Source organism: Canis lupus, chromosome 20 (genome assembly GCF_011100685.1).
Source record: "Canis lupus familiaris isolate Mischka breed German Shepherd chromosome 20, alternate assembly UU_Cfam_GSD_1.0, whole genome shotgun sequence".
Classification (NCBI taxonomy): Eukaryota; Metazoa; Chordata; class Mammalia; order Carnivora; family Canidae; genus Canis; species Canis lupus.
Window position 1 is genome coordinate 49,806,342 of NC_049241.1, and position 23,295 is coordinate 49,829,636.

General features: G+C 57.5%; 2 protein-coding genes and 1 non-coding gene across 6 annotated transcripts; all 3 read left to right on the forward strand.

The window, feature by feature from the left end:
* TNPO2 (transportin 2) lies at nt 1-16,406 on the forward strand. Of its 3 annotated transcripts, none has more exons than XM_038567148.1 (25): nt 1-159; nt 1,681-1,792; nt 2,460-2,535; nt 2,620-2,769; nt 5,247-5,353; nt 5,438-5,571; nt 5,661-5,742; nt 5,817-5,939; nt 6,042-6,160; nt 7,040-7,100; nt 7,202-7,367; nt 7,586-7,738; nt 9,813-10,038; nt 10,253-10,424; nt 10,903-10,989; nt 11,069-11,176; nt 11,285-11,443; nt 12,060-12,147; nt 12,335-12,433; nt 13,042-13,137; nt 13,381-13,486; nt 13,764-13,863; nt 13,943-14,017; nt 14,120-14,247; nt 14,333-16,406. In XM_038567148.1, exons 2-24 carry the CDS (start codon nt 1,694-1,696, stop codon nt 14,225-14,227), a joined length of 2,694 nt encoding a protein of 897 aa, XP_038423076.1. In that variant the 5' UTR covers nt 1-159; nt 1,681-1,693; the 3' UTR covers nt 14,228-14,247; nt 14,333-16,406. The 3 variants fall into 3 exon arrangements, with proteins under 3 accessions (XP_038423076.1, XP_038423078.1, XP_038423077.1); XM_038567150.1 differs by having other exon boundaries at nt 13,411-13,486; XM_038567149.1 differs by lacking the exon at nt 1-159 and adding an exon at nt 453-500.
* Nucleotides 10,095-10,164, forward strand: LOC119864798. The gene has a single exon (XR_005375284.1). It is a non-coding gene; the product is annotated as a small nucleolar RNA SNORD41 (small nucleolar RNA).
* A 1,236-nt stretch (nt 16,407-17,642) lies between the features above and the next one.
* FBXW9 (F-box and WD repeat domain containing 9) lies at nt 17,643-22,853 on the forward strand. 2 transcript variants are annotated; one of them, XM_038567151.1, is made up of 10 exons: nt 17,647-18,127; nt 19,240-19,379; nt 19,458-19,586; nt 20,529-20,641; nt 20,727-20,818; nt 21,692-21,840; nt 21,923-22,036; nt 22,159-22,248; nt 22,339-22,404; nt 22,479-22,853. In XM_038567151.1, the coding sequence occupies exons 1-10, from the start codon at nt 17,719-17,721 to the stop codon at nt 22,551-22,553; spliced, it is 1,377 nt and encodes a 458-aa protein (XP_038423079.1). In that variant the 5' UTR covers nt 17,647-17,718; the 3' UTR covers nt 22,554-22,853. The 2 variants fall into 2 exon arrangements, with proteins under 2 accessions (XP_038423080.1, XP_038423079.1); XM_038567152.1 differs by lacking the exon at nt 22,159-22,248 and having other exon boundaries at nt 17,643-18,127.
* The last annotated feature ends 442 nt before the right edge of the window (nt 22,854-23,295 follow it).

Below are 23,295 nucleotides of genomic sequence, written 5' to 3' on the forward strand. Positions count from 1 at the left end.
GGCCGATTTGAACGGCGTACGGAAGCCGCCGCGGCTCATCCACGGCCGCGTTTTTTTTTTCTCTCTCTTTTTTTTATTCCCTCTCTTTGGCTCCCTCCTTCCGCGCGAGTCTCAGGAGAAGCCGCAGCGCACGGCGCCGCTGCTGCCACCCGGGGCCCGGTAAGTGGGCCTTTCCCGAAGCCCGACCGGCTCGGCCCGGGCTTGTGTTGACCCCCGCCGGGCTCCGGGTCAGCGCCGCGCGCGGCCCGGCCGTCGGGGCCGCGCCTGACCGGGAAAGGCCGAGAACCTGGTTTGGGCCCCATTCGCGAGGCAACGAGAACGGGCCGGGGCGGGGGAAGGGGAAACCGAGCCGGGCTTAGGGGGTGGGGCCTCGGAGCCAGGCCAGACCCCGGTGCCTCGAGAATCGGGGCAGTGGGGCGGCTGGGATCGGGCCGGAGGGGATCTGGGGGAAGCGTCTGGGGACTCCTTAGGGCCTGATTGGGGAACGTCGCGAGGATCGGGTGTGTGTGTGGGGATATTTCGGCGGGGTTTTGGTTGGGTCTGGTTGGGGGAGGCCGCATTTAAAAGTTGGGGGTCTTCTTGGACCCTGACCGGGAGGGGCGTCAGACTTCGTTCTAGAGGGCTTTGCTGGGTCTGACTTCGAGGTGTCGCTAGGATCCGTTGGGGGGAATGCTCCGTGGGGTGTTCGTCCAGGCCTAACTGGGGGAAGCTGCAGACATCGGACGAAGTGGGTTGCCGGCTCGAGGTGGTGGGGGGCTTGGCCGAACTTGATTGCGGGAAACAGCAGAGATCCGCCAGCAGGAGTTAATGCTGACTGGGGCTGGAGGCAGAAGGTGGGGGGTGGGGGGAGACTTGGCCAGACCTGATTGGGGAAAGGGACGGGGACCTGTCCAGGGGTCAGATTTAGCAGGGTGGGCGGGCTTGGCTGGCTAGCCTTTGGAGAGGCAGCTCGGACCTGTCTGGGGATTGCTTCGGACCGATGAAGAGGAATCTCGGATGGGGTCTGGCTAGGCCAAAAAGGAGGAGCGTCTGGCATCCGGCTCAGTTTGGAGGGATGGATTAGGGGAGGTGGCAGGGATCCGGACGATTGGAGCACCTTGGGACTGTGCACCTGGGAGGCTCGGGGACCAGACGGAGGAGGAGGAGGCAGCTGGGATCTGGCAGGGCTTGAGGGCTGGATTTCGGAAGAGCGGTCTCTGGGGTTGGGAACTGTGCCTGGACCAGGGAGACCACGGGGGCCGGGGCGCTATCGTGGTCTGGGGCAGGGCCCCTGGGTGGAGAGGTGGCTGGCGCCTTGCCTAGCGGGTGTGAGGCTGGCGGAAGTTGTAACGCCTGCAGCCGGGGGAGGCGGCATGGGCCGCCCTGGGATGAAAGCTCCGTGCGGGGCCCAGTGAGGACCCGCCGAGCCCTGCCACTGCCTCCCGTGGCCTTCCATATCCCCCATATCTCCTCACCTGTGTTTCCGAGACTGCGCCGACGTGGATGGCGCAGCTGGCGGGGACCCCGCACTTGGGCTGGTGTGGATCGGCGGCCCCCGCCTGTCAGCCGAGGGCGCTCCCGCCGTGCGGCCGCTGCAGGCACCTCCACCGGGGCTCGCTGCAGGCACCTCCACCGGGGCTCAGCCCGGATCTCACATGGGGCCCTCGGGACCCAGCGCTGACCCTGGCCCCTACCCCGCAGCTCACCCTGCGCCATGGACTGGCAGCCAGATGAGCAGGGCCTGCAGCAGGTCCTGCAGCTGCTCAAAGACTCGCAGTCACCCAACACAGCCACGCAGCGCATCGTGCAGGACGTATCCTTCCTTCCTTCCTTCCGGGCCTAGGGGGAACAGGGCAGACGTCTGCAGAAGGGGCTGACACCCTAATTCCCAGATTCTCTTACGGCAGGAGCTAGCTTTGGCAGAGAATTAGGGATTAGAATTTTTGAGTCCCATTTCCAGAGGAAATGTGGCCCTGTGGGGGAGGGGGGAACACTAGCTGGCACGTGGTTTTTGTTTAGGTTCATGGTTAAAATGTCTCTTTCCCAATTGATGCTTAAAACTCTGTAAGTTAAAGTTGAAGATATTTAAACTATCAGCAAGTTTTACTTAAAAATGTAGATTCTCTTTTCTTTCTTTTTCTTTCTTTCTTTTCTTTCTTTTCTTTTCTTTTCTTTTCTTTTCTTTTCTTTTTAAAAGGGCAACATGGGACTTATGAGCAGGACTGAGTAGCAGTGGTTCTCACTGCTGTGGCCAGGCCTCTCAAGAGTGCATGGAAAGCTCAGGCGTGCTCTCCCACCCACTGGGTGACTTTGATGTGCCTGCAGCGCTGTGTTTCCTGGCATGGGGGTTGACAGGTGGCATCTCAGGAGCTGTCCCCCTGGTCCCGGTGGTCAGAGGGACTTTTAGCTACACGGCAGTGAAGGGACCCACCGGGGGAGGGGAAGGCCCTTGTCTCCCAAGTCCCTTAACAACCCGGCAGAAACTCAAACAACTGAACCAGTTTCCGGACTTCAACAATTACCTGATCTTTGTCCTGACCAGACTCAAGTCGGAAGGTATGCTCCCGGTGCCCCTCTACGCACGGGCTAGATCCCGCTTTCTCCCCTGTGCTCCCCTGACCCTCAGCCCTCCTCCCCCAGATGAGCCAACTCGTTCCCTCAGCGGTCTCATCCTCAAGAACAATGTGAAGGCACATTACCAGAGCTTTCCGCCCCCTGTGGCCGACTTCATCAAACAGGAGTGTCTCAACAACATTGGCGATGCCTCCTCACTCATCCGAGCTACCATAGGTGAGAGCGGGAGTCGGCTGGTGATGACTCCCTGAGTTCTTCCTCTCAGCCAAGGAGCTTTTTGACACATTAAAGGTGTCAGTCACTGACTGCTCCGGTATCGTGGATGGTAGGACTGTCAGTGTTGCCATTTTACAGATGAGGACACTGAGACGCAGAGATGTTAAGGGACCCGCTTGGTAAGTAGCAGAGTTCAGAAGCCACCAGTGCAGGTCTGTGCTCTGAACCACTCCCTCGTGACATAGCTCTTGCCACTCTGGAGGCAGTCACTCAACATCCAGACCTCTGCTTCGGTCCTGACGGTGCAGCACATTAGAAGGCCACGGCCCCCTGTCCTCTGGAGTTTGTTGTCCTCAGCTAACTCACCAATAACGATGAGGTGAAATGGGAGTGTGTTTTGTGTATGGAGCCTTCCTGACTCCCGACGGGCTGCCTGAGTAGTTAAAGGAAACACCAACTCAGTTCTTTGTTACTGACTTGCCCCCCCCCCCCTTTTTTTAAAGATTTTATTTATTCATGAGAGACACAGAGAGAGACAGAGGCAGAGACATAGGCAGAGGGAGAAGCAGGCTCCCTGCAGGGAGCCCAATGTGGGACTCAATCCCAGAACTCCAGGACCACGCCCTGAGCGAAAGGCAGACGCTCAACCATTGAGCCACCCAGGCGTCCCTCGACTTGCTTTTTTGCCCACCTTGACTGAGATGTAGTTGACATGTAACTGATTTATGTTTTTATTCTTTAACATCAACTCTTAAAAGTTGCATTTAGAAGGAAAATGTACATGACTTTTTAAAATTTGCTTGCTGTAAAGGGAAGGTAACCATAAAACCATGCAATAAAGAAAAATGTAGTATGAAATTTGAGCTAGATACGGGGCTTGCTAGAAGTGCCGGTCTTGGGGCGTGTTATCCTGAGCCCCAACAGTGCCCCCTGTGAGCCCAGCAGAAGGATCTGGACTTCCCGAGTTTGCTAGGTAGCCAGGTTCAGCTCTGACTGTCTGAATTAAGATACTGAAACTTCCAGTCGCCCAAGGGGCCCATGCTCCTCCCCCCTCCTCCCGTGGAACTACAGAGAGGTTAGGCCACGTGGCCAAGGTTGCACAGACTGGGATGGGACTGGGACTGCACTCCCAAGTCCCCACAGTCTCCCTAGTGCAGGTGACACCTTTCCCAGCAGCAGGAGCCAGGGTCATCTGGAGTGATGGCAGTGGCAACATTTCCCCAGCAGGGGGGAATGGCTTTGAATATCCTCCCTGGCTGCCCTCACCTGAATTTGGCTCAGCTGCCACACCGCCTCTGTCCTCCACACTGCCCATGCCTATTGCAGGCTGCTCTTGGGCTTCTGCGCAGCAGTACAAGTCTCCCCAGGGCTGTATGGCCCACCTCAACCTGCACTTGTCACCTCTCGGCCCTCGTCTCCCACTCATCTCCCCCACCCCCGGTCCCCGCTCTGCTCAGTCCCTGGCTCCTCATCTATCTTGGAGCACACCTGGCTTTCTCTTGCCCAGGCCTTTGCACCTGCCATTCCCTCTGCCTGGGATGCTCTTGCCCCAGAGAGTTGGATAGCTTCTCCTTCATCTTCTTCAGGTCTTTGCTCAGATAGCAAGGTATCACCTGGGTAAGCCTGCTCTGGCCACCCATTTTATTTTTACTTTTAAAGATTTTATTTATTCATGAGAGACCGAGAGAGAGGGAGGCAGAGACACAGGCAGAAGGGAGAAGCAGGCTTCATGTAGGGAGCCTGATGTGGGACTCGATCCCAGGACCGCAGGGTCATGCCCTAAGCCAAAGGCAGACATTTAACCACTGAGCCACCCAGGTGTCCCATGGCCACCCATTTAAAAATGGGGCAACTGGCTGGCTCCATCAGAAGAGCATGTGACTCATGATTTTGAGGTCGTAAGTCCAAGCCCCACATTGAGTGTAGAGATGACTAATAAAAAAAAAAAAAAAAACAGGGATCCCTGGGTGGCGCAGCGGTTTGGCGCCTGCCTTTGGCCCAGGGCGCGATCCTGGAGACCCGGGATCGAATCCCACATCGGGCTCCCGGTGCATGGAGCCTGCTTCTCCCTCTGCCTGTGTCTCTGCCTCTCTCTCTCTCTGTGACTATCAAAAAAACAAACTTAAAAATATATGAAATTGCTGCCCTCAACCTCCGCTCTTCCAGCTCTCTTCTCTGCTTTTTTTCCCCCTTAGCTTTTGGCATCTAGCCTCCTGGGTCTTTTGCTGATTTATTTTTACCTCGAAGCCTCTCTCACTAGACAGCTCCCAAGGGCATCGATTTTGTGCTTAGTTCTGTGCTGCATCCCAGGGCCTACCACAGAGCTGGCTTACAGTAAGGCTCAGAGGATCTCAAAAGGAGTGTGTAGGGCTTCTAGGGGACTGCGCATGGGCAGCCTGCAAGTCAGTGGAGTGAGTGCGAGGCAGGCCCGCACCTAGTACCCAGCCTGAGGCAGCGTCCTTTCCCGGCTGCCCCAGGCATTCTCATCACCACCATCGCTTCCAAGGGTGAGCTGCAGATGTGGCCTGAGCTGCTGCCCCAGCTGTGTAACCTGCTCAACTCAGAGGATTACAACACCTGTGAGGTAGGTGACTAGCTGTGGCCTACCTGGGTGGGAGTTGGGACTGGACTGGGGTTCACAGCTGTCTATCTACTCCTCTCCACTCAGGGAGCCTTTGGAGCCCTGCAGAAGATCTGCGAAGACTCGTCTGAGCTCCTAGACAGTGATGCCCTCAACAGGCCTCTCAACATCATGATCCCCAAGTTCTTACAGTTCTTCAAGCACTGTAGCCCAAAGATCCGGTGGGTGTGGCTCCCTGGGGGTCTGCAGGGGGCCTGGAGGGGGCGGGATAGGTGGGTCAGGGTTGACCGAGGTGCCCACTCCTTGCCAGGTCCCATGCCATTGCCTGCGTGAACCAGTTCATCATGGACCGGGCCCAGGCGCTGATGGACAACATTGACACCTTCATCGAGGTGGGCTGCCGGCCTAGGGGTGAGCAGGGCAAGGGCTGAGGGCCCTGCTGCAGCTGATCCCACCTTCCCCGCAGCACTTGTTCGCCCTGGCCGTGGATGATGACCCTGAGGTGCGGAAGAACGTGTGCCGTGCCCTGGTGATGCTGCTGGAAGTGCGGATCGACAGGCTCATCCCCCACATGCACAGCATTATCCAGGTGTGCACAGCCAAGGCAGGCCCAGGCATGCTGTGGGTGGGGGACAGGTGGCGAGCTACCCCTAGCTGGGCTGGGCCTTAGCCTTCTCCCACCCTGCCCTAGTACATGCTGCAGAGGACTCAGGACCATGATGAGAACGTGGCCCTGGAGGCCTGTGAGTTCTGGCTGACGCTGGCCGAGCAGCCCATCTGCAAGGAAGTCCTGGCCTCCCACCTGGTCCAGTGAGTGCCACTCCTGCCTCCTGCCTCCTGCCTTCTGCCCTCTGCCCTACCTCAGCCTCCACCCTTCACTGTGCTCTAGTTTTCCTGTTTATTTTCTGTATTAGCCATAGTATGTGTTCTATATCTCGGTTTACTTTCTGTTCCTGTGTATGTTTATTTAGCAAGCGATAAAAAAATAGTTTTTAATGACTTAATAATTAGGTAAGTCATAGGTGAATAAAATGAAAAGTTGACAAAGCCTTCAGGCATAGCTGGATGCAGGTGCTCAAAGGACGTAAAAGACTTTTGTGAGGTCGCAGATCTATTCCCTCTGTGTTGGGCTTTACTGTCAGGCACGACCTTCCCTCTTGGTACTGCTGTGGCTTTCTGCTACCTTCAAGCTTAGGCACCCCTGAGTAAAGAAATTTTCTATTAAATCAGTATGTCTAGCAAAAGGGCTAAGGCTGACTGACCCTCCTTGGCCAGCTTGGGTCACTTGCCTATCCCTGAATCATGAATCAAAGTTCCCAATCCCGAGATGCATTGACTGCAGCTGGGGGGAGGGTGGGGGACTGGCTGCCTTGCCTATTTGTTCCTTTGACCCGGCTCATCCCAGAAAAGGGCCACATGTCCTCCTTGACTTATAGTATGCTGGGGATCAGCCATTGTTCAAACAGAGGCCTGGAATCCACTGAGTGGCCAGGTCTGGTTCAGGAGCTCTCTCGTGGAGCCAGAGAACTGTCCCCTTTGTCCTGGTCACAGTGGCTACGACTAAGTTGGGATAATACCCCTCAGGGCCATACGCTGCCCCTTGGCTCCTTGCAGGCTGGCTTCTGTATTACCCAGGCTGTGAGCCCACTGGGGGCCCCTGCATCCGATGAACAGCCTCTCTCTCCACAGGTTGATCCCCATCCTGGTAAATGGGATGAAATACTCAGAAATTGACATCATTTTGCTCAAGGTCAGTCAGGGCCCACTGCTGGGCACAAACGGACAGATGAGGGCTGGGGCCTTGAGGCTGGGGGGCCCTGGTGGTGCTTAGTGATCTGCTCGGCCCCACAGGGGGACGTGGAGGAAGATGAGGCAGTCCCGGACAGTGAGCAAGACATCAAGCCACGATTCCATAAGTCACGCACAGTGACGCTGCCCCATGAGGCTGAGCGGCCTGATGGCTCGGAGGACGCAGAGGATGATGATGATGACGATGCTCTGTCCGACTGGAACCTGAGTGCGTGGCCTGGCCTGTGGGGGCTGGGAGGTGGGGGCGGCAAGCCTAGGGGCTGCCTCTCAGGAGGTGATGAGACAGCCTACTCAGAGCAGATCATGAAGATTCGAATCATGATCTCTGATCCTGGGGGTAGAGTCTTGGTAAAGCCCCTCAGGAGCTTGGCAGCCTGTCCTAAGGGCCTCCCTGAGCCTGCCCCCACATTTCCCCTCCCGTCCCAGGGAAGTGCTCGGCAGCTGCGCTGGACGTCTTGGCCAACGTCTTCCGGGAGGAACTGCTGCCTCACCTACTCCCCCTGCTCAAGGGCCTCCTCTTCCACCCTGAGTGGGTGGTCAAAGAGTCAGGCATCCTTGTGCTGGGCGCCATCGCTGAGGGTGAGTGGCCCCACTGGCCTGGTAAGGCCCGACCTCAGCGTCCCGTGCTGGTGTGAGACTGTATGGAGCTGGCCCAGGCAGGGCTGTGTTGTGTAGCTGTACGGCATGGGTGATGTCATCTGCAGGCTCTCTCTCAGAGGTCTGCTCAGTCTCTGGGCCTGAATGGAACCTCCAGACCCCAAAATGTGAGCCCTCCCTTTAATTCTCAGAGATCGCAATTCTCTGAGGTGGTCAGTGCAGTGATGACTACAACAATGATAGGGGCAGCCTGGTCCCGCAGGCTCAGCACAGCCCGATGAGGTGGGGTGTGTAGATGGGGAAATGAGTAGGGTTGGGGCAGAGAGATTGACACCACTTGCGCTGTCACCCTGGGGTGCAGCTGGGCTGGCTCCCAGCTACAGGGCTGGCCTGTGAGATCAGTGATGTGCAGTGAGGTGTGTACACAAACTTCACATGATGCTCTGTCCTGGGCACGGCTTTCGAGCTCCCTTCGTCCTGATGGGATGTACAGCTTGAATACCTGAGGGCTTTGTGAGTGTGTTACATGTGTCACTCGTGACCACCTCAGCATCCAGGCCTGTCATAAAAAGTTCAGACACGGTAGCAGGAGCCTTCGCCCTGGAGAGCTTTTAAAATTTATCCAAGGAAAGACTTCCTTATATAATAAGTGCAGTGTGTGTTATGGTAATATGTGTGTATATGTTCACAAGCTTCATTAGGTGTTCTGGGGAAACATAATGGGAAAAGATTTGGAGGAATTGACCCACAACTGGTAAAAATAGATCTTGGGTTTTGGATTATTAGGTGGCGTGCTACTATCTGCGTTCTCTAAACAAGAAATATGTTCATGGTTTTTTAAAAAGGAGATGAAGGACACCTGGGTGGCTCAGCGGTTTAAGCGTCTACCTTCGGGTCAGGGCGTGATCCTGGAGTCCTGGGATCGAGTCCCACATCGGGCTCCCTGCATGGAGCCTGCTTCTCCCTCTGCTTCTGTCTCTATCTCTCTGTCTTTTATGAATAAATAAATAAAATCTTTTTTTTTTTCTAAGATTTTATTTATCCATTCACGAGAGAAACAGAGAGAGAGAGAGAGAGAGAGAGAGAGAGAGGCAGAAACAGGCAGAGGGAGAAGCAGGCTCCACACAGGGAGCCCAATGCGGGACTTGATCCTGGGTCTCCAGGATCACGCCTGGGCTGAAGGTGGCACCAAACCGCTGAGCCACCCAGGTTGCCCTAAATAAATAAAATCTTAGAAATAAAAAGAAGATGAAAAATAGAAAACTCAAAAACATCCAAGAAATGTTTCAGAAAAGTAGTTGGAGCAGCTAGCTGGCTCAGTCGGTGGAATGTGTGATTCTTGATCTTGGGGTTGTGAGTTTGAGCTCCACATTAGGCATAGAGCTTAAGTTTAATTTTTTAAAATTTTATTTATTTATTTATTTATTTATTTATTTATTTATTTATTTATTTATTAATTAATTATAGTCACAGAGAGAGAGAGAGAGACACAGGCAGAGGGAGAAGCAGGCTCCATGCACCGGGAGCCCGATGTGGGATTCAATCCCGGGTCTCCAGGATCGCGCCCTGGGCCAAAGGCAGGCGCCAAACCACTGCGCCACAAGGGATCCCTGAGCTTAAGTTTAAAAAGAAAAGAAAAGAGGGGCGCCCAGGTAGCTCAGTTGGTTGAGTGTCTGACTCTTGATCTTAGCTCAGGCCTTAACCTCGGGGTTGTGAGTTTAAGCCCCACACTGAACGTGCAGCCTACTTAAAAAATAAAAATAGAGAAAATTTTAAAAAGAAAAAAGTACTTTCCATCCATTTTGGTCACTTGTGTTGCCTGGCCATTTGTGAATTAATGAGTGACCAGGATGGGGTGGACCCGATGGAGGGGAAAGGCTTGTTCTGATGCTGCTTCCTGTCCTGGCCCAACCTTTCACCTTTTCTGTACTGAGCTTTTGTGATTTTGCCTCCCGGCCTCAGTGTCCCGCATGTTAGGTGGGTGATCTCTCTCCAGGAGGGTGGGTGTGGCCAGGCCCAGCCGGGCTCAGGCTTGCCCTTGTCCTGGTCCTTGCAGGCTGCATGCAGGGCATGGTGCCCTATCTGCCCGAGCTGATCCCGCACCTCATCCAGTGCCTGTCGGACAAGAAGGCCCTGGTCCGCTCCATTGCCTGCTGGACACTGAGCCGCTATGCCCACTGGGTGGTTAGCCAACCACCTGACATGCACCTCAAGCCTCTGATGACAGAGCTGCTCAAGCGCATCCTGGATGGCAACAAGAGGGTGCAGGAAGCAGCCTGCAGGTGACTCTCGACCCCTGCCCCCACAGCCCCCACCCCTGCCCCCACTGGCTGCCTTCTGGGAAGTGATGACACTCATGACCCTTGACATCCTGCTGATTTCTGACGTATTCGTACTGGCTGATCCCAAGTGCATGTCCTCCCCGCACCCCTCAACCCCCCACCCCAGGGCCCAGCCCCACTTGTGACCACCCACTAAACCCCTTCCCCACTCCAGTGCCTTCGCCACCCTGGAGGAGGAGGCCTGCACAGAGCTAGTGCCCTACCTCAGCTATATCCTGGACACCCTTGTCTTTGCCTTCGGCAAGTACCAGCACAAGAACCTGCTCATCCTCTACGATGCCATCGGCACCTTGGCTGACTCTGTGGGCCACCACCTCAACCAGCCGGTGAGACCCCACAGCATCTCCCTCTCTTGATCCCCCTGCCCCTCTGCATCCAGTGACCTGGCGGCGACGCCGTGTCGCACGCCAGGGACATGGCCGTGACCTCAACAGGCAGACAGACAGACCTGGCCCCCGCCCTCGCCCTGCTCCCAGTCTAGCGGGGGAGACAAACAGTTATGAAACAGCGTGGTAAGTGCTGTGCTGGGGAAGCTCAGGGGCCTGCGGGAACCAGGAGTGCTGACCCCCAGGCTCTGAGGGGGTGGAGCAGGGTGGGGCGGGGCTAGGGACTGGTGAGAAGGGAATGGACCAGAAGGGCCTGGAGGTCCGGCTGGATGGCAAGGCCTTGTAGGGCCCCATGAGCCACCGAGATGCTCAGACCTCATCACTCAGGCAGTAGGCGCCTCTGTGTCATGGGGAGCCCTGCTGGTGCCAAGCTGCCACCCCCCACCCAGGGAGCCCCAACTTCTTGCTCCCTCTCTAGGAATACATCCAGAAGCTGATGCCTCCGCTGATCCAGAAGTGGAATGAGCTCAAGGATGAAGACAAGGACCTTTTCCCTCTGCTGGAGGTGGGTGGGCTCCAGGCCCTTTCCCAGAGCCCTGCCCCGTCCTTCCTGAGTTCACCTCTCCTGCCCTCCTCCCAACCAGTGCCTGTCATCGGTGGCCACTGCCCTGCAGAGCGGCTTCCTGCCCTACTGCGAGCCGGTCTACCAACGCTGTGTCACTCTGGTGCAGAAGACTCTGGCCCAGGCCATGGTGAGCATCCCACCACCAATACCCACCCCTGCTGCCCCGCTCCTCTGTAGCTGCCCGTAACCTGGGTCCCCTCGCCTTAACCTGCTTGCCTGCCCCATCTGTGCCCAGATGTACACCCAGCACCCTGAGCAGTATGAGGCCCCTGACAAGGACTTCATGATCGTGGCCCTGGACCTGCTCAGCGGCCTGGCTGAGGGCCTGGGCGGCCATGTGGAACAGCTGGTGGCCCGTAGCAACATCATGACGCTGCTCTTCCAGTGCATGCAGGTGGGTGGGCCCCTCGCAAGCTCTCTCGTTGCAGTGAAGACATAGCAGCCTGTGCAGATCACCCTGGGATGACTCAGGGCCCTGGTTGTGACTGAAGGAAATCAGGAGAAAGGGACCCATGGGGGGAGGAGGGGAGCCTATATTTATTTTAAAAAGTGATTCCAGTAAGATATGAATAAAGTCTCATTAAATGAGCTAACGACGTAGAAAATTAAACAGAGAAACAAGGGGCGCCTAGCTGGCTCGGTGGAGCATGGGACTCTTGATCTCAGGGTGGTGAGTTCTAACCCCATGCTGGGTATAGAGATTACTTAAAAAATGTGGGGGGGGGGATATGAAAGCATAAGCTCCTCCAACTTTACACACACCCATGCACCCAGTGTATCGGGATGGGCCGCAGTTAGGCCTGCTCCCTGCTGTGGTGGTACCCTGACCAAGGCCCTGTGGTTCACTGTGTCCCAGGTTTATAGATGGGCCCCATGACAGGAAGTGTGCCAGGGTCAGGCTGTGCTCTGGGGCCCGCACCCCTAGCTGCCCTGCCTGAGGGATTACTCAGGATCCCAGCTGGTTGGGGGGCGGGGAGCCTTGCCACACTGACCCTGCTCTGACCCCTCAGGACTCCATGCCAGAGGTTCGGCAGAGCTCCTTTGCCCTCCTGGGAGATCTCACCAAAGCCTGCTTCATCCATGTCAAGCCCTGTATCGGTATGGAACCGTCTTCTCCTCACCCCGCGACCCCAGCTCTGGCCTCAAATGATGGAAAAAGATGACTTTGGGAGGATAATGACCAAACTGGATTGTATTCGTACTGTCTGATGGGGTCTGCCCGGCCAGGTCCAGGAGCTCACCCTGGCTTGCCCTCCTGCTCAGCACTCCTTTTTCTCCCCACCAGCCGAGTTTATGCCCATCCTGGGCACCAACCTGAACCCTGAGTTCATCTCTGTGTGCAACAATGCCACCTGGGCCATCGGCGAGATCTGCATGCAGATGGGTGAGTGCCCTGCAAGCTGACAGGCCCTACACCCACCCACCCCCACCCCCACCCCCCCTCCTGTTCCTTCCTGGGGGCAAGACCCTGGCTGTGACTGACCGGTCCCCTTAAGAGAGCCCTGGTGCTGCTTGAGTATTGCAGCAGTTGGTGATGCAAAGAAGCCATTTCTGAGTACTTTCGCGGGGATGCTGCCAAATGCTTGGAAAAGGCATCTAGGATAGGGGTTTCTAAAGAGGCGGAATCAGGAGGCCTGTTCAGATTGGATTGTTCCTGACCTACTCCCCTCCCTGCCATGCACTTGGCTGAAAGGTCCGCTGGGATTGGTTGGGAGAATTTGGCCGCCTCCCTCCCCATCTACCCCCCCCCCCCCGGGCCCCATGGAATCTGGGTAATGTGGTCTAACCCTGCTGTTGAGCATGACTCCAAGGAAGCTTCTGGTGTCTGGAAGGTGTGGGCCTGTCCCTGGTTGGCCATGGGTCCAGAGCTGGGCACCAGCCGGAGAATGAGTTTTGTTCTCTCACTGGTTTCAGTTGGCCAGTGTCTGGGTGCAACTGGGGTCAGCATGGATGGTATGGGCCCTGCGGGGCTCTAACTAACTGGTCCCCCAGGGGCAGAGATGCAGCCCTACGTGCAGATGGTCCTCAACAACCTGGTGGAGATCATCAACCGGCCCAACACACCCAAGACGCTGCTGGAAAACACAGGTGGGCACCAGGCCTGAGCAGCTGCTGTCCCCTTACCTGGAATTGGGGTTCCCAGCTGGGAGGGGGGTGGTGAAGAGACCTCGGGAAAGAACAAGGGAAGGTGTCTGGGAAGAGCACCAGGGAAGCTGCTGGCCTCAGGGGAGTCCCTGGTAGGGCCTATTCCCTTGGGGCCCACGGGGCGGGGCTGGTGCCTCATGCCAGAGGCCCCGCCACGTACCGTCCCGGGGCCGCTCGGGGTTGCAGGTCGCCTGACGAGTCCCTCTGCCATTCCAGCCATCACCATCGGCCGCCTGGGCTATGTGTGCCCTCAGGAGGTGGCCCCCATGCTGCAGCAGTTCATCCGGCCTTGGTGTGTGCTCCCCTGTGTGGGGCCTGCGTATGGTGGGCTGGGCAGCTGGGGGGGTGGGGCAGGCCCGACCCGTTCCTTGCCTGTGTCCACCCCTAGATGCATGTCCCAGCTTGTCACCTGCTGAACCGCTGCCCCCCCCGCTCCCTCCCCCCCACATAGCTACATGCCCCACCCCAGCCCCGCTGCCCGCTGACCTGCTGCTCCCCACTGCCCCCCACAGATGCCCATCCTGCCCCAGCCCCGCCAGCTGACTGCCTGCCGCTCACCTCCCCCACAGGTGCACGTCCCTCAGGAATATCAGGGACAACGAGGAGAAGGATTCAGCCTTCCGAGGCATCTGCATGATGATAGGCGTCAACCCCGGGGGCGTCGTGCAGGTTGGGGCAGCCGGGCTTGGAGGGAAGGCACGGGGGCTGGGCTTGTGCAGCCCCTCACACAGGCCCTGTCATGTTTCAGGACTTTATTTTCTTCTGCGACGCTGTAGCCTCCTGGGTGAGCCCGAAGGATGACCTTCGGGACATGTTTTATAAGGTGAGCTCGTGAGCAGCAGGGTGGGGGTGGGCCTCTGGGGAGAGAGGCTGCACTCGGATGGCTCTGCCCCGGGGCCGCCCCTCACCCCCTGCCTCATCACAGATTCTCCATGGCTTCAAAGACCAAGTTGGGGAGGAGAACTGGCAGCAGTTCTCAGAGCAGTTCCCGCCTCTGCTCAAGGAGAGGCTGGCTGCCTTCTATGGGGTCTAGATGAGCATCACGACTGTCAGGTGAGGAGGCTGCATGCAAGGGGGGCCTTTGATTTGGGACGGGTTGGGGAGGGGTACAGGCCCTGACCCCTGCCTTTCCCCACAGGTTTCTGTCTGCGTCGTTGGAGGGGTTGCTGGGGAGCGCGCTGCGTCCAGAAGTCGCCGTGCCCTGGTCGAGGGGGGTTAGGGAGGAGTGAGCGGGACCCAAATCCAGACGCCTTCCCCGTCCACCTACCTGCCATGGGTGTGTGTGGTCTGCCGGCCAGCGGGCAGGTGGGTGGGGTCTCCACACTCATCCTACAAACAGGGGAGGGGGGGTGGGACTTCTTGGCAGCAAGGGCCCTTTGCTCTCAGTCGGGGTCACCTCAGGCAGCCCATTTGGGCCAGCCTCGTGGGAGGGAAGATTCAACACGGCCGACCGAATCCGGCTTAGGGTGAGGCAAGGGGAAAGCAGGCGGGGAGGGGGGTCCTTGTAGAGACACGTACACTCACATGTACACACGTGGACACACGCATGTGCGGCGCTGCAGCCAGCCAGGCTGGGCCAGCCGCCCCACCATTTCCCCGACTGCATGGAGACAGTAGAATTAGTGAACCCCTGAGTTAACCCGTAAGGCCTTCCGTGTAACCTGCATCTAGAGTTTAAGAAGCTTCTGCTGTTTTGCCGGAATTGGTGATTGGGGAGGGCTGGGTGGGTTGGGGGCCTCCGCCGGGACCCTGGGGCGGGGGAAGAGGACGGCTATCTCCGGGCCGCCCGAGTCAGCACGCGCACGCTTCGGACCTGCTCCGCACACTTCCTGCCAGCTCTGTGGCAGCCACAGCCTGTGTGTCCCCCTCCTTGCTCTGTCCCAGCCAGAAGAGTGGGGACTGCCAGAGTGGCTGGGTCTGGCCAGAGGTTGCCCATTCTTCACCCCCACCCCAACTGTGCTCCAGTGACTTTTGAAGACATTGGGCCAGGGTCTTTTTCCTGAAGAGAGCTGGGGGCAGCCAGAGCTGCTGACCCCCTACCCCCCTGCATCTCTTCATAAGCAAGTCTGTTTCAAGGGCAGTCTGTGTCTGTGCTGCTTAGAGCTCTCCTCTTAGGTTCCAGCCTGAATTTTAACTTGAGGGCTGGGGCCGGGGCATTTAATTGACGGGGCACAGAGGATGAAAGCTTCTGCTTTGCCAGCAAGAAGGAAATCAAGTGCTTTGGAGAAGTTGGTAACGCTCCCTGACCCCACTCTGTCCCTGGGGCTTCCTGTTCATCACTGCTCCCAGTGAGCTACAAGGCCCCACCAGATAGGGGCAGTGTTCTAGGGAACCTTCTGGGATTGGTTGGGGATACAGTCAGTGTGGGAGGCACCCCTAGAGGGGGGGCATGGTTATTTCCCAGTTGGCCTCAAAACTGAATCGGGCCCTGCAGCCCCCTTAATGTTTCCCTTTTTTTCCCCTTCTCTACTTTTACTTTTCTGGGGGCCCTTTTGGGGGATTTATGGGGCTTTGACTGGATTCCTACATCCTGGGGCTTGTTCCATTCATCCCTGCAGGGCCCTGGACCCAACCCCATCATAGCCCTGTGTCTTCCCCAGACAGGGTCAAGCCCTGCCTCTATTCCAAGGGACACTTGGTGCACATTCCATAAACTCAGCAGGCTTCCCTACCCTGTGAAACTCCAGCAGGTCTCTGGAAGCCATTTGTTAGAAAAGAAAAAAAAAAAAAAGAAAAAAATTAGGTACCATTTAATTTTCTGGTAATCCAGTTCTTTGGAGCATCCTCTGCTGGGTCTTGGGGTGTGTGGATGGATTGGGTGTCTGATGGGATTTGTAACCCCTTCTCCACCCAGGATGGGGGGCTCTGGCCACCTTCAGGGAAGGGGAGCCTGGTTCTAGTTTTTTCTTTTCTTCTTCTTCTTTTTTTTTTTTAAGAAAACTATTTAATTTTTTAATTTATTTTTGGTTGATTTTTGCACAACGAAGTTTCAGCTTCTCAACCCTCTCCCCTGCCCAGGGCTGCAGACCCTGACTGGCCTGGATCTGCAGTCCCTCTTTGTCCCACATCCCTCTCTCCCCCTCCCCCTCTTCCTCCTACGGGCTCCAGGGTCTGTCCATTTGTTACTGTGCTGTGCTGGGGATTGGCGCCGAGGTGGCGTGAGATTCCACTTGTGTAGAACTTTGTTGAGTAAAGATCAGTTTCTTGTGAAACCCTTGGCTTCCTGTATCCTTGGCTTTGGCAGTAGAGAAAAGATGTGTGTGTGTTGGGACGCCTTAGAAATGGAGGTGCACAGGATTCAAGAAATAATTCTGGGAGCAGGGAAGTAAGCAAGCATTAACCAGGCACATTTCTTGCGACCCCAAGCCTCATTTTGATTCCCCGTAAAATGGGAAGGTGAATGTGAATGACAAAAGATTAAATGTGATAATATACACGTGTCGGGTGTCCCCCTGAACCTAATTACAGCTCCTTGAACATCAAGGTCAATTTAAAAGGGAGCCATTAGTGTTACAGCCCAGGTTCAAGATCCCATCTGCCTTAGACTAAACTAAGGGGCAAAGCCTTGCAGCACTCTCATCTTTAACCTCAAAACTCTGGGTCACTGGGCAGGTTAGACATTTTCGAGAAAGCTTAGCTGAGCACTGGCCTGTGGGAGGTGCAATAAGGAAGGGTGAAGCAAATGAGAAATTGCTAAATTCTTGGGGGGACACAGCCTCAGAATAAAACCTTGTTGCAACCTCAACATGGCCGAAGGTCGCCTGCCTCGACTTGGGAAGACAAAAAGCTGACACGTGTACCCACCCAGCTTCCCTTCAACAAACGAGTGCATTTTAGAGAACAGGAGATAATGAGCGAAACAGCGACACGTCCCACAGAGAAAAAGCCGGCGCGGAGGGGAGAGCGAACGCTGGGACAACGGTCGGCTTTACAGGAGGGTACTGTGAGGTCTCGGCGGAGGGACCCGAGCAAGGAGCCACTGGCTGCCCGAAGCGAGGCCGCACAGCCAGCGCTGGGGCGTTTATATGGATCGGTTAACACGGCCTGGCTCAAAAAGAGGCTTTCAGGAAATAAGGGATAAATACGATTTTAGGTAAGAGAACTTGAGGCCTCTGCGGTCCAGCTGCACGTGCCGGCTCCGGAAGCAGAGGAGCTGGAATCCCCGTACGGCCCAGGCGGCGAGCTCGGGGGCGGCGCTTCTAAGCTCAGCGGCGCCGAGAGTGCCTTGGCCAGCGCCGCGCCGCAGCCAGCCGCCCTCGCATCAGCCCCGGCGCGGACTCCTGCTTTAACAGGCGCTGGAAGCAGGAATCTGCGTTTTCCAGCCCAGGGCCGCCGCAGCTGCACCGCGGGAAGCCTCAACACTGCGGGATTCCAGGGTCCGGCCGGTTTCCGCGCGTGCCGCTCGCTTCCGGCCGGCGCCAGCGCGTCATCACGCGGCGCCGGAAGTGCCTTCGCGCTGCCTTGGAGACGGGACGCGGGGCCCTCGGCTGACACTGCCCGGCTGGCCGCGCCCACCCGGTCGCCATGGAGCTGCCCCCTGGGCCACGAGACGATCCCCGCGCCTGGGACGATGACTCGGAGCCGGAGCCGGAGCCGGACCCCGACGCGCAGGCCGAGGCTTACGTGGCCCGAGTGCTTAGTCCGCCGAAAGCGGGGCAGGCGCCCCTGCGCGCCCCTTTGCTGTCCGCGCCAGTCGCGTCCCCTGGCGCCCTGGAGCCGCGGGCGGCGTCCAAGGGTCCGCCCGTGGGGGTCCCGGGACTGCTCAGCCTTCCTCCGGAGCTGCTGCTCGAAATCTGCGCCTACCTAGACGCGCGCCTGGTGCTCCACGTCCTCCCGCGCGTGTGCCACGCGCTGCGCGACCTCGTGCGTGACCATGTCACCTGGAGGCTACGCGCGCAGCGCCGCGTACGCGCGCCCTACCCAGTTGTGGAAGGTGCGCGCGCCTGGGGGCCGGGGTCGGCTGCCCAAGTTAGGCTGGGGTGCTGTGAGCACAGCCTGGAGCAGGCTTCCTGGTTGTCCTGGCTTGGGTGGACGCTGAGGTAGTCATCGATGGCGACAAAGCCCCTGACCTCTGGGTGCACCATGAGCCAGACGCTTGGGGTCCTGGGTCTGTGGAAATCTACCCTGGAGGGCTGGGGTCCCTGAACTCAGAATCCAGCGATGCTCAGGATTGGGGTCTGGTGGTACCAGGGCCTTCACTGCTGGCTGGGGGTTGACACAGGGACTTGAAGTCTCAGCTGTTGGACTCTCTTGGGGCTCAGAATAAGGCCAAGAATCCTCTGGGTATAGATGCTGAACTAGAACCTGGTGATGCCAAAGCTCCTCATCCTTACAGTCTTGACCTAGGTAGGGGCGAAGCGTGGGCCAAAGGCTCAAGCCTCCAACCTTTGATCCAAACCTAGAGGTTTGGATCCCTGGCACCAGCAATCACACCCTAGCCCAGGGTCTAGCCTAGTCTAGAGGCTGGTGGTAATTTCTCCTCTCCCTGAGGTCAGATCCCTGGGGAATAAGACAGCTTGGGGACCTTGAATTGATGGGGCTGTCCTGAACAGCATGACAAACAGTTGCTTGAGCCTCATTATACCACTGAATCTCTGCACCTAGGGCTTGAGTTCTACATCTTGACAAGGCCCCCAGGTTTACAGATACTAATTTGAGAACACTTCCCTGGGTTTGGTTAAGATTATGGAGGCAAAACATCCTAGTTCCGATGTCTAGCCTGAGGGTTGAGGCTGGACCTTAACACCCTGAGGCTATTATCCTCCACATTTGCGTTGGGGTTTGAGGCCTGCAAAGGTGATCCCGAGGCTCCAGTTACCCAATCTTTGGAAACTGGGGTGAGTAGTCCTACCTCCTTGGAAGGTGGGTGGCTGGTGGTCCCAAAGCTAGATCCTGGGCCTTCTTGGGTGGGGTGAGGGATCCAAGTGAGGTTTTCTCCAAGTCTGGGGAAGGCTGGGCTTCCTGGAAGCCAAGGGTGGGCTTGGACAGCTGGTGTCGATGTCAGGATTCCTGCCCACTGGGGACCCCACTCCTGATGCCCCACAGAGGAGGACTTTGACTGGCCAACAGCGTGCATTGAGTTGGAGCAACACCTGTCGCGCTGGGCAGAGGATGGGCGCTGGACTGAGTACTTCTGCTTGGCTGATGGGCACTTTGCTTCCATTGACTCGGTCCTGCTGCTCCAGGTGAGGTGGGGGATCGGCAGGGGCGGGGGCAGCCAGGGGGGGCCTGGGTGACTCTGACAATACTACCTCTCTTCTCAGGGTGGTGCGCTTTGTTTGTCGGGCTCCCGGGATCGCAATGTCAACCTGTGGGACATGCGGCAGTTGGGGGTAGAGCCCAGCCAGGTTCTAGTCAAGGCCCTGGGAACCGAGAAGAACAGCACCCACAAGGTGAGGGCTTAGGGGGCCAGGTGAGGGCAGGAGGGGGTGAGGCCTGGGGAGGATGCCATGATTAAGGGCATGGGTTTTGGCATCAGATGTAATGGAATTAAACCCTGCTCTGCCATTGTTAGTGTGGCATCGGGTGAGATGTAGGACTTTTGTGGGCCCCTATTTCTCTGTCTAGGGGTCAGTTAGGAGGAGGATGAATGAGATGAATATGCCCTGAGAGCTTCCCTTAGGCTGGAGTACACAGTAGGCACGCTGTAGATGTCAGGTGTACCTTGAGAGGCACAGGGCAGAGCAATGGTGAGGCTGCCCGCCGTGGGGATCACAAAGCTCTGAGCATGGCTGTCATCTCACGAGAAGTGGCCATGGAGGAACACCACCACCACCGCCAATCATTGAGGTGGTCTAGGTCGGTGGCCAAGAGCTTGGTCTCAGAGCTAGGCCACTGGGTTCAGATCCCCACTCTGCTACTCCCTGGCTGTGTGACCTTGGGCAAGGGACTCAACCTCTCTGTGCTCCACTGTCCTCATTACAGTACTCTCTCCACAGAGTCTGGGGAGGAATAAGTTAGTCATCAGCCAGTGCTTTGTGCCTATTAGCTCCTGAGGCAGGGGCTGTTTTTTGTGCCCATTTTCCCAATGAAGAACTTGAGGAAGGGCACTTCCCTTGCCCAGGTCATGGAGGGGAGGACCCATCCGTAATCACACTGTTAGGTGGCCTCAGACCACCACTGGTGCTGAGCCTCGCAGGGACCTGACGTAGGAATATTATTCTGTGTGGATGTGCACGTCCTGCACTCTGAAGTCAGACAGACCCATAGACCTAAGTCCTAACCTCTACTTGGAGCTGACTTGCTCTGGATTCTTAGGTCAGTTGTCTCCCTCCTCTGACCCTCAATTTTGTTACCTCTGAAATGAGGGATGATGACATGGGTCCGGTCTGCAGGGCTGGGTGTGGTCGCTGGCAGCGCTGGACCACCGCGTGTGCTCTGGTTCCTGGGACAGCACGGTGAAGCTCTGGGACATGGCAGCAGATGGGCAGCAGTTCGGCGAGATAAAGTGTGTGGGGTCCTGGGCAGGGAGGCGGGGCAGGGCTGGGTCCTGCCTACTAACAGCCTGAGCCTTGTGCTCCTTGTGTTCCCAGGGGCAAGGCAGCTGTGCTGTGCTTGTCCTACCGGCCTGACATCCTGGTGACTGGCACCTATGACAAGAAGGTGACCGTCTACGACCCCAGAGGTGGGCTGGGGGCCCTGGAGCCTAGGTGGGGAGAGGAGGGCTGCCTGGAGTCTCCAGGGTCATGCCGGGGAAGGGGACACTTGGACCTCATCCCCGCCTGGCTGGGGTGACCGAGTCATAACAGTTCCTGACCACTCCAAGTGGCCTGTGCTGGGGCAACAAAGACAGCTGGTGGGGAATGGGTGTTGGGGCAGAGGCAGCCTCCTCCACCTGGGTGTTGCAAGGGATGGGAGGGCTCCCAGAGGAGGGTCCTCTGAGTGTCAATACTGTGGGAGGTGGAGCAGCCCCTAAGAACCTTGGTTCCCCACTTCCTAGCTGTCAAGCTTGAACCTCAGTTTCCCCATCTGTAAAATCTGGATAATAACTCTGGCCCCGTAGGGTTAATAGGAGATGACAGAAAGAACCTCAGTGGATTAAACGTTAGTTTACATAAGAAGCCTAGGATAAACAGTGCCCAGCATACATGCCTTTTCTGTTGCTTCTTTCTTTATCCATTTGTACTGTAACTGAAGGGCTGGGGGTCTTCACCCAGGTGGAGCCAGAGGGGGTGGGGGGTCACGGTGGAGGCTTGTCTCAGACCCGCCTGCAGGCGGAAGCATTTTATGCTGGGACCTGCTGAGGCCTGCACTGTACTGAGAGCAGATGGGGTTGGGACGGCAGGCGGGAGAGGGTGCTGAGGGCTGGGGGTCCTGGGCGGCCCACCTCCTGCAGGGACAGGACAGGAGAGAGACAGGATCACATGCGGGAAGGGATGCAGCGGGAAGAGCAGACCAAGGGTTGTACCAGGTGGGATAGGGGCCCTGGGGCCCAGTGGAGGCCGGGCAGCCTCTGAGGGGCTCTGATGTCTCCCTCCTCCCCGCCTCACTCGCGAAGTCGGCCCGGCCCTGCTGAAGAGCAGGCGGCTGCACTCAAGTGCGGTGCTGGCGCTGCTGGCGGACGACCGGCACATCATCTCGGGCAGCGAGGACCACACGCTCGTGGTGTTCGACCGCCGAGCCAACAGCGTCCTGCAGCGACTGCAGGTGGGCCCTCCCCTGGGGCCCAGAGGGACCAGGCTGGGGCTGGGCCTGGCCTCAGCTGCTCTGTCCCGCATCCCTCCCACAGCTGGACTCCTACCTGCTCTGCATGTCCTACCAGGAGCCCCAGCTCTGGGCTGGTGACAACCAGGGCCTGCTGCACGTCTTCGCCAACCACAGTGGCCGCTTCCAGCTTGTCCGGGTCTGCCAGGGTTCCTGCCCATGCCCGACCATCCCCGGGCCTCCTCCCTACCTCGTGACCCCTGGGTGGGCTGACCGTGGGAGAGCCCTTACCTGAGTGTCACCTGTCCCTCCTTTCTGCAGTCTTTTGACGTGGGCCACAGGTCTCAGATCACAGGGATCAAACACTCACTGGGGGCCTTGTACACCACGTCCACTGACAAGACCATCCGGGTGAGGCCCCTAAGACAGGCGCCTCCCTACCCTACCCTACCCCTGGCAGCTGAGGTACACTCATGACCTTTGCCTGTTGGCCCTTGCCAGGTGCACGTGCCCACGGATCCACCAAGGACCATCTGCATGCGAAGCCACAACAATGTGCTGAATGGGGTAAGACCCTGCCTTATGCCCCCTGCCCGGCTGCCCAGAACGCCCCTGACTACCTATGTCCCTGCCCTCCCCAGATCTGCGCTGAGGGCAACCTGGTGGTGGCTGCCTCCGGGGGCCTATCGCTGGAGGTCTGGAGGCTGCAGGCCTGAGCTGCCAGACGTGGAAGTGGCGGTGGATCTGCCGGCCCACAGGCTGGGCCGCAGCCTCTGTTCTCGGGGGACCTTCCCCCGTGTTGGTGCTGTCTCTGCCTTCTCCCAAAGCCCTGAGGCACATGGGGTCCGGGCCATGGTGAGGCAGGGTCCTTGGGCTGTGCCCCACGCCAGGGAAGGTGAGGTTGTTCAGGCCCACCCAGGGGACGGCTCCCTCCCCTGGGCCCTGTTTTTGTTAAGGTTTGGATACCTGCTTTCCCTTGAGAGCGAAAGAGAAATAAACCTGATGTACTGGTGTCACCTGAGGACTCCGCCTGTGCTTGCTTGGGACTGGGATGTGCGGGGCATGTGTCCGTGGAACAGTCATAAAAACCTTGGTGGCAGCCGCTGTTTTATCCAGGTGTAATGTACCTGTTCGAGGGCCTTTCTGCTATCATGGTCACGTGTGTGTGTCACTGGGGAGGGGATGTGGCTGTGTGTTACAGTAACCCTGTGTGCTGGTGGATGGGGGTGTGTGTGAGGAAGAAGGAGACTCTTGAGGATGTGTGCACATTTGTACAATGGCACCTGCGTGTGACATGGAGGGGTGTGTGATGTGTGGTGGCACTCTACCCTAGAGTAGACTGGGACTCTGACCCTAGCTGTGTTTGTGCAGTGGGCCAGGAGATCTACTAACCTACCCCATTGGTGTGGGAGGAAGAGGGGTGGGGAAGGTGCATGCTCTTCCCTCCAGGGGGGCCAG